Source organism: Vigna unguiculata, chromosome 6, assembly GCF_004118075.2.
Source record: "Vigna unguiculata cultivar IT97K-499-35 chromosome 6, ASM411807v1, whole genome shotgun sequence".
Classification (NCBI taxonomy): domain Eukaryota; kingdom Viridiplantae; phylum Streptophyta; class Magnoliopsida; order Fabales; family Fabaceae; genus Vigna; species Vigna unguiculata.
Window position 1 is genome coordinate 22,799,225 of NC_040284.1, and position 10,325 is coordinate 22,809,549.

The following is a 10,325-nucleotide window of genomic DNA, read 5'->3' on the forward strand; positions in this document are numbered from 1 at the left end:
AACACCAATAAACTCAAAAATTAAACTCTCTTTTATAGATTTGGTTAATAGTCATTGGGTTCAAAAAGTTCTTCTCAAGATTGATATAAAGTGAGTTAGAGTCAGGGTGAAATTAAATTTAGTTTATATATTAAAGTTAAATTATTTTTCTTATATGTAGGTATTTCTTTTTTATGATTTCGAGATTTGTAATTTAATTATGTTAAACTCCAATAATAATATAGAGTGATGTATGTCAATTTATATTTTATTGTAAAAATTTGTAGATAGACTTCATGGAGATTTATTAATTAAGATGGAAAAATGAACTTGATTCGACGGACGTGCTGACAATTCGTCAAAAGGTTCTTCTCAAGAATGTTTTGATTTATTTAAAAAAAAAGTTCCTACTAATAAAAAAATTATATGCTTTTTATATAGAAATACATATAAATATTCTATATTATTAAATACTATACGAAATGTAAATATATTTTTATCTCTTAATTTTTAGTAAATTTTGGAATTAGTCCATTTTGAAACTTTGAACTAATTTAGTCCTTGATCTTTTGAAATACATGGATTTAATCATTTTAATCAAATTTTGGTAGATTTATTAGATGTTTCCTACATATTTAGAATTGTATTTAAGTTTTTTATACTATTTGACGCATTTTTACTTTAATGTTAAGTCAAATACTATTATGAAACGTGTTTGAAATGTCAAATAAATTTAACAAAATTTGATTAAAAGGACACGCATTTCAAACGATAAAGGACTAAATTAGTCCAAAATTTCGAAATGGACTAATTTCAAAATTCACTAAAAATTAGGGATAAAAACATATTTAACCTTTAAATAATTATACATAAAAATACAATATATTACAATCTTAAATGTTATGTTATGTAAGTCGTCTTAATCTAATTTTGATGATTAAACTTGAGACAAAGTAAAACATGATGGGTAAATCTATATTATTATTCTTATATTGAATTATAATATCAATATTAATAATATATTAAAATTATGTGTTAGAGTTATCTTTAAAAAGTTATTATTTATTGAATTTATTGTTTCATCCACTCAAAATATTATGAAATCATATATTAATGTTTATGCATATACTTAATAATAAAGAGAATTTATAATATATGAAATGAGTCTAAATTTTATCTTTTAAATTAATTTTATGAGATAAGGTTAATCTTACAATTTAAAATTAGACACGACTTTTTTAACCATAATAGAAAAAATTAGATAATTCAAACAACTTTGAAGCAATCGAGTTGTAAAAATTGTTTGGACCCTGAAGTGGGCCCATCTTCTTTTTGTACACATTAAGAAGTTGGGCTGAAAAACATACATTATGGGGTTTCTGAACTTTTATTCCCTATATTTGTTCATTCATTCAATGAATTAAAGTCTCAGAAATTTCAATTATTGTTGAAAATGTTTTTTTCAAAATAAAAATGTTCGGGTAACACCGTCTCAAATGTTTTTTTCAAAATAAAAATATATTTTAAATTGTAATTTAGAATATATTTTCAAATTATGCCATTCATAATATTCTCTTAGATTTTAAATTCATAATTCAAAATAAATTTCTAAACTTTATGATCCAAATTATATTTTTATATTATCATTTTTGTTATATAATCTGAAATATATTTTATATTATATAATTCAAAATTTAAAAATATATCATAAATTGAAATTTAGAAATATATTAATAATTCAAAATTTAAAACTCTATTATTAATTTTGCAAATAAAAATTCATTTTCGTATTAATCTTATTATAAGCTAAAATTATTTATCACCTCCAATCATAAAAATTGATTTTATATTTATTTTTAACTAATATTTATTAACTTAAAAAAAGTGTATAGTATAATAAAATCATTAAATAATAACTAATTTTAAAGACACAAATTTATGGATATGATCATGTTCACTGATTTAAATATTATTTTATAAATTTAAAGTTATTAATATTTAAAATAATCTTTATTACGAATAAAAAAATATAATTAATTGTAAATTAAAGTGAAATATATATATATATATATATATATATATATATATATATATATATATATTCTTGTTTTCATTTAATGTAATTTATGTAAATATGTTTATCTGTATATTAATAAATATAAAGAAAGAAGAGTAAAGTAAGTAGTATTATTTGATGATCTAAAGATATAATTAAGCTGATTAGGTATGGGGAAGAAGAAGAAAGAAGCAATGGCGGCATAATCTGGTAAAGGAGAAAAGCACCCAACATGGATTCATGAAAAGGAAAGCACAGAACAAGAACATGAGATAACTTATGACTCATCCCACCATGCCACGTGGATGCTTTTTTATTTTCACGTGGCAAAGCCTGGTCCCACGTGGGTCCCACCTTCCATTTCCATTTCCAATATCTCACAGATAACTATCTGTCTGCATCAAATGCAGAGATCAACCTCTTTCTCTGGAAGTTCTATAGATATTGCACCTTCTATATATATATATATATATATATATATATATATATATATATATATATATATATATATATATATATATTATTTTGCTGATAAAAATAAATATGAACTAATAACATGATTTTAAATAATCATACATTGTCCAACCATATTATTTCATCTTACGAGAAAGATATAGAGTAGCTTGTTTAATTAGGTGTAATTATAAAAAATCAAACTATATTATCATTATTGGTTAAAAAGCTTTGTACACTAATTTTGGTAATAGCCAATATAAAAGAATCACCTATGCTAATTTGAATAAAGTGTAGAGTATATATAATATCGATTTTAGAACCATCTAACATGAAATGTCAACTTTCTATATGGCTTATCAGAAATAGAAATTTGTTTACTTTATAAATCGATTGCTTTTATATCGATATTATCATCTATGTAGAATATTTAAAATAATTTAATATGTTAAAATCAATTGCTGATAAAAAAAAAAATCTGTTCAAAATCAATTCGATAAATTCGTTTAAACGAGAAAGTCTTAAGTATAACCCCCTTTATGGTACTACGTAAACATAATAAATTAATAATGCAGTGTCCATTTTATTTTATTTTATTTTTGCATTCAGACCTGAAGATGTTGGGAAGATTAAATATAGTACTTTAAAGCCTTCTTATTATATCCATAATAGTATAAACACAAATCATTGCGAACTCAACCGATCGATCGAGATTCGAATTCCAAACCTTAAAATCAAAGTTTTGATTATTCAAACATGGCATTTACAAAGCTGAAGTAGAAGGGGGAAAAAGGAAGTACCCTTATGAAGCTCAAAAGAACGAATTGAAGCAAAAAGAAGTGTGAAAGGGTCGTTAGTTCAGTTGAGAACAGCCGCCAAAGTTCGTTGGCGATAGTTTCCTCACGTTAATGTATAGATTCTTAATCTAACGAATAAAGGTATGAATTAGATCCATTATTCATATGTATGGTCATGCATGGAAGCCCAGAATCTAAGAAAGAACAATCACGAAGCATAGGATCATTGGAGAACACAAGCCAGTTATTTATAATTAAGGTTGCAGAAATAAATGTAAGAACCATCAACTCAAACTTCAACACAAAGATAAGAGGAATCATTCGTTTGATCAAAAAACAAACGAAAAGTACTTCAAAGAAAATAAAAAAGAAAGAAAGAGACAACAAGTCCTAATTTGCTTTTTGTTTTTCCAATCTTCTCTTTTTCAATCCTCTTTATCAAAACCCCAAGCAACCCCAACATTCCACCCTCCTCTTCCAAAACTTTCTCTCGATCTCTTCCTCCTCTGTGTCTGGGTGGTCTTCTTCCTCCCAATTAAGGTCACTCATAAATTATGTTTTCTTACATATATATACATATGCATGTTTGTTTCAGTTGCTAATTAGTTTTTCTTCTGTTATTGTTTTATGGCAGGGTTTTGATTAGGGTTACAAGTATATATAGCTGTAGATTTTTCTCTATATATACTCTTTGTTATCAATTTATTCCAATAAGGAGATCCTACACAGTTTATTTCTTTTCGGTTCAGATTTATATATGAATATGGCTCCTGTTTCACTGCCTCCTGGGTTTAGGTTCCACCCCACAGATGAAGAACTTGTTTCTTATTACCTCAAAAGAAAGATAAATGGTCGTAAGATCGAGCTAGAGATCATCCCTGAAGTTGATCTTTACAAGTGTGAACCATGGGACTTGCCGGGTAAGTATATGATTTCTCATTCTTCCAACGAAATTTCATAAAGCATTCCCATGTTTGAAAAACACCTGGAACATTTTTCTGATAGATAAATAATTATTAGTTGGTTAATCATTAGCATAAGAGTGTAAAAAAAGTTGTCGCACAGTTCTTCAGACACGATTTCGGTTAGGTTTTTAACCAAAATCATGCATGGAACACATACTTGCTGTATTGGTCAAGTATATTCTTCTGCTTTCGTGTATAAAATAACGTAGAGTTAATTTATGAGGAGGATATAGGCCATATCAATTCAAATACGCTTCCTATATAATCCTATTGTGAAGTTCAAGACAAAGTAACGAGGGGAATAGTGGGATTCCCAAGTCAAAACCAGTCAACACAACAAAAAGAATTACGTTCTGCACATGACATACACACACATAACATAACTCCCCCATGCAATCAGTGCATATATACTCGGAGTTTCTAATAATTTTCATTACTTTTGCTTTTTCATGGTAACCAACGCAAGTCTGAAATCAATGTTTATAGAATAATATTATGTATACACATATACAGGGAAGTCATTGTTACCGGGGAAAGATTTGGAGTGGTATTTCTTCAGTCCTCGAGATAGAAAATATCCAAATGGATCAAGAACAAATCGTGCAACAAAATCTGGATATTGGAAAGCCACGGGAAAAGACCGTAAGGTGAATTCTCAGAGTTGCGCAATAGGAATGAAGAAAACCCTAGTTTACTATCGAGGTAGGGCACCACATGGTTGTCGCACAGGTTGGGTTATGCACGAGTACCGTCTTGATGAGACACAGTGTGAAACCAACACAGGCTTGCAGGTTCATCTTCTCTCCCTATCAAGATTCCTTTCCTCTGCATTATTTTAAGCAACTTTATGTATATTTTGTTGCAGAAGGTATATATATCAGTACATATATATACAATTTTTTTTATAAAAATGATATTTAACATGGTTTTATTTTTGTTGTCTTTAAACTTTTTAGGATGCATATGCTCTTTGTCGTGTGTTCAAGAAAACTGCAGTGATTCCTCCAAAAGTTGGAGATCAACACTATGTTAATGTGACAAATCAGATCATTGCTAGTGATCAATCATCAAGCATTAACGAGCTATACTCTGAAGGAAGAGGTGAAGTTTTAGAGAGCTCGAATTATTTCATGTCATTGGATACATGCCCTTCCTCGAACATAAATGTGAACACCTTCAACAATATCAATGGTGGAAGAAGGGACAACGAGACAACATGGTCGCATTTCTTATCAGAAGACTTGCTCAATCTTCCAACAACATCCACTTCTTCATTTCCCAATTATGGATCCATGAGCTATCCTCCATCAAAGGTAATTAATTTACCAACCTCTTCTTAGGGTTCGTCAATCTTTACATAAAGTTTAATGCTTGACCTAAAGTGTATATTGTGTGTGTGTAAATGATTTTTTTTTTTGCAGGTGGATGTAGCATTAGAGTGTGCAAGGATGCAGCATAGGTTTAGCATGCCTCCATTGCAGATGCAGGACTTGGAGTTTCCTCAAGTTGGAATCTCCAAGCTGAAGATGGCACAAGCCTCGAGTTCCATGAGTGGAACCAGAAATGAAACAGATATCTTGCAGGAAATTCTTTCGGTTGCTCATGCTTCTCAGGAGTTAATAAATCAATCCAACTACTCATCACAACCATTCATGAATGCCAATGAAAACTTTGCTCCTCACGAAAGTGACTTCACTTTTATGGTTGGCACCAATTACAACCATGTCAACGATATGAACACCATGGGATTTGTTGACAAAGCTTGGGAAGACCAAAACACAAGATCAATAGAGATCGGAGATCTTGATGATGGATTCAAGACAGAGAATTTAAGATGGATGGGAATGTCCAGCAAAAATGTCGGAAAGGTATGTCGTAGTGCTAACTATACTAATTTAAAATCATAAATTGATTCTGGAAACACGCTTTCTAGGTTAATTACATCAACAATGGAAATGCGTACATTTTTTAAATTTTATCATAATTATATATTAAAAACCATTCTAAAATAGGGTCTAATTAATTCATAGTAATTAGCAATTAAACTTTTTAAAATTCTTTTCTTATTTGTTATTAAGTCTGTTTGTACAAAATAATGCTTGTTGTATATAAACTTTTCTCTACTTAATTTGGCAGAGCTTTATTGAAGAGCAGCAAAATATTGTTCCAATTGATGATATCTCAAACTTCCAAACTAATACGGAAGGAAACGAGATGAAAGGTATTTTCCATACATATAATTTTTTTTATAATGAAATCTTGGTCACGAAAAAATTATTAATGTATCTCTTTTGTTTTAGTATACAACAAAATTAATATGATGTTTTATTTAGGATTTGAGAAACACAGTTGCAACAAAGAAATAACCGATACTGAGATTGATGATTTTTCAATGGGATTCATGAATGATGAAGACCCGAATGAGAATCTCCTGAATGAGGAAAACATTGACTATTCAAATTCTACAAACTTCGATGTTGTCGAGGAAACAAAAACGAATCATGGAATGTTTGTCTCCACGCATCAAGTAGCTGATACATTCTTTCATCAAGTAGCTCCTTCACAAACCCTAAAAGTTCAACTCAATCCAGTAATGGCTGGGAATCAGTCTATAGAGAATGCAACAGTTAGCCATGGAGCCTCTTTCTTTAGAAAGTTTAAGGCCTATGCGACAGGGAAGCTAAGAAAGCCATCAAACACAATAGCAAGTGCTGTTGAATTCATCTTTGCATTGTTGTTGATGCATTGTGTTTTGCTAAAGGAATTTGTGGAAGATTGGAAATCAGATCTTAAACATGGTGGCAGTGTTTACACGATGAAGAGAATGAGAGAAGCATCAGAGACTGTGACAAGGAATGAAGAAGAAAAAGTTTGGTTGGTTGGTATGAAATATGGGAAGGGATTTAGCATGATCCTAAAGAAGATAAGCATTTTCCTCACTATATCATTGGCTCTGTTTACCATGTGGGCTAATCATATCATAGTTGACTCTTAGAAATCATATAAAACCCTAATTTTTATTTTGTTTTTAGTTTCTAACTTCATTAGAAGGGATCACATATCTCATTGATGCTTTCAAATATTTTTATTAATTTTATTTGGTGACATTCCTTTACTGATAATTAATTATATTCAATTGAATAATTATATGTTAACTTTGATATCACTTTTTTTGTGACCAAATTAGTAAAGGGACATATCTACGTTTCGATCTAAAATTTAAACTTACAATTAAATTCATATCGTCATATAAAAAAATTCGCTAATAATTTCAATTCATCTTTGTCTAAATAATCAACTGTGGAAAGAATTTTCACATTGATTAATTTTATCAACGTATATTTATAATTAAAGGTTGAAGAGACTCACATTAAAGAAAGAGACGATGGGTTTAACATGAAAAACAGTATTTTTGTGCATCCTAGGTCCTGCATTCAACAATAACATGAACTAATTAAAGTACAAACATGATTTATAACTAATTATTGATTAAAGTTCTAATATTTAAAAAATATAATGATATTAAAAACGTATAGAATATAAAATTTTAAATTAGATTAAAATTTCTGCTGTTAATTTTTAATCAAATATATTCTTGTGATACTTTTTTATCTCTTAAAACTGCACATCTCTGTGTTCAAGAAACAGAATCCTTGTTAGTTTAATTCAGGCGTCGTTTTCGGTTGGATCTTGTCACCAAACACCATATAAACAATTCCCACATGATCCGCAAAACTAACTATTGTACTACGTTCATTTTTTTTTTCTCTGTTACAATGAAACTTCATTCTATATGGGCAGTCCAAAAATTGATTTGGAACATTTTCAATAAGTATTTATGAAAAAGGAAAATACTTTCTACCGATCAAAATTAACTCATGTAAAAGTTAATTGGTGGAATTGTTTTTATTCAACTTCTATGAATTTTTATTTAAACTTGTGTATTGATTAGTTTTATTTTATATAAAAAGTTTTTTTTTCTTATTTTTCTATTTATTAAGAAATTTGTTTCAATATAATATTTGTTATCGTAATTATTATTCTACAAAACAATTAATGTGCAGAAAAATAAACTTTGATTAACTCAAATAAAATATTTTTACTTTTCTAAATTGAGTAATCAAAATGGGTCAAAATTAATGAATTGGTCTCATGGTATAGATTTAAGTTGAACTAATGTAAGTAAATTATAGTAAAGTAAAACATAACTCAGTTATGACTAGATTCATCTTATTTTTAAACTTGTAAGGAGTCAAATTCACATAAATAAACTACTAAATTTAATAAAAAATAATCAAAAAATAAGAATAAATAAATACATCTAGTGTAACAATAAGTGTCTTACTTACCCAATAAAACTAAACTATAATTCTTCCTTTTTCTTTCTAGTTTTTTTTAACTCTTTCTTTACTTTAATTACTTATCAGAAAATATGTCAGAAAACAATTAATTTCCATCTCCATTTTTAGGACGAGTTCCATTAATTGTAGTCGCCATACAAAACTAAACACATATAGCAACTTGATTTATAAGTATGAACAAATAGTTTAATTTGCTTTTTCTAATTTGTATTTAACCCAAAATTTACTAATTACGGATAAATTAAGTTTGATGTACAAACAAACAAATCTCTTTAAATGTGAAAAATAAAACACAAGCGTCTAAATTAATTTATATATTTATAATTTTGTAATTTTTTTTCAAATTTAAATTTTTGAAAAATAAAATTATTATTAAATTAAGTAATTCAGTCCATTTAATCTATCAATATGTACTAGAAGTATCTCTAAGCCAGATCGATCAGTTTAAATTATTTTTTCTAGTAAACGAGGTAAGAGGTAAGGTGGACTTAAGAAATACTAACGCGTTTTTATTTAGGTGACTTGGGTTCGTATTCATAAATCAATTATGTTATTTTATAGAAAAAAAAAAAATTCCACTTCATGTAAAGACTAAAATATAATAGGTTTAAATATGTATTTAGTCTTTATTTTTCTTGTTTTTATTCAATTTGATCATCATTTTTGTTTTGTGTTCAATTAGATTTTTATTTTTGTCAAATTTTGGTCAATTGAGTCATTTTGACTAACGGTGTTTAAATAATTGACATGACACATGTTAACTTTTAGTTTTTTTATTTTAAAAAAAAATTAATATATTTTTTAAAAAAATTTAAATTTTTTAATTTTAAAAAAAAAATTGTCCTCGTGTCAAATTATAATTGTGCCACGTGTCAATGCTAGTGTCATGTGTAAATTTGTGGTTATATTATTTCTTTTTATTCAATCTCTATATTCGTTATTTTTATTTAATTTAGTCCTAATTTTTGATAAAATAGAACAATTTAATTTTTAAAATTGACATTATTATTAGTTATTTTTGAAATTTAATTATAAGTTATTATATTTTATTATAAATTAAATGTGATTCTTAGATTCAATTGTTAAATAAAATATAATTATTTAAAATATTATTAAAATGTAATTATTAAAATTTTAAAAATATTTATTAACATTTGTAAAATTGACATTTAAATCTAAAATATTTAATATTTTTATTGCATTTTATATATTAAAATCTAAAATATTTTATATTTAAATGTTAATTTTACAAATATTACTTTATTTTTTTAAAATATTTTGAATATTTAAAATATATTTAAATATCGATTTTAAAAGTATTTTAGAATATAAATATTAGAAAAAAATATTTAATAATTATATTCTTATAATATTTTAAATAATTATATTCTATTTAGCAATTAAATATAAAAATTGTATTTAATTTATAATTAAATTTAATAATTTATAATTGAATTTAAAAATTAATTACTAAAAATGTAATTTTAGAAAAAAATATTAATATAATTTGGATAAATGATATTAAATTTGGTGTCAATTTGAAAGGGATAAAATTGATTTATTTTAATAAAAATTGGGACTAAAATAAACAAAAATAATGAATATAGAGACTAAATTGAACAAAAAAAACGTACACAATTACAAACTGACACATGACATAATTGTTACTTAACATGTGGAAATTTTTTTTAAAATTAAAAAAATTAAAATATTT

At 26.5% G+C, this 10,325-nt stretch overlaps 1 protein-coding gene across 1 annotated transcript; it reads left to right on the plus strand.

Annotated features, from left to right (window-relative positions):
* Positions 1 to 3,579: 3,579 nt before the first annotated feature.
* LOC114187476 (NAC domain-containing protein 45-like) lies at positions 3,580 to 7,365 on the plus strand. The gene is made up of 7 exons (XM_028075738.1): positions 3,580 to 3,825; positions 3,920 to 4,205; positions 4,764 to 5,041; positions 5,207 to 5,563; positions 5,672 to 6,118; positions 6,387 to 6,471; positions 6,584 to 7,365. The coding sequence occupies exons 2-7, from the start codon at positions 4,043 to 4,045 to the stop codon at positions 7,243 to 7,245; spliced, it is 1,992 nt and encodes a 663-aa protein (XP_027931539.1). The 5' UTR covers positions 3,580 to 3,825; positions 3,920 to 4,042; the 3' UTR covers positions 7,246 to 7,365.
* Positions 7,366 to 10,325: the final 2,960 nt, after the last annotated feature.

Coding starts and splice junctions, on each gene's coding strand:
- LOC114187476 (XM_028075738.1), top strand. CDS start 4,043: ATGAATATGGCTCCTGTTTCACTGCCTCCTGGGTTTAGGTTCCACCCC. Junction 5,564..5,671: donor TGAGCTATCCTCCATCAAAG/GTAATTAATTTA, acceptor TTTTTTTTGCAG/GTGGATGTAGCATTAGAGTG. Junction 6,472..6,583: donor GGAAGGAAACGAGATGAAAG/GTATTTTCCATA, acceptor TGTTTTATTTAG/GATTTGAGAAACACAGTTGC.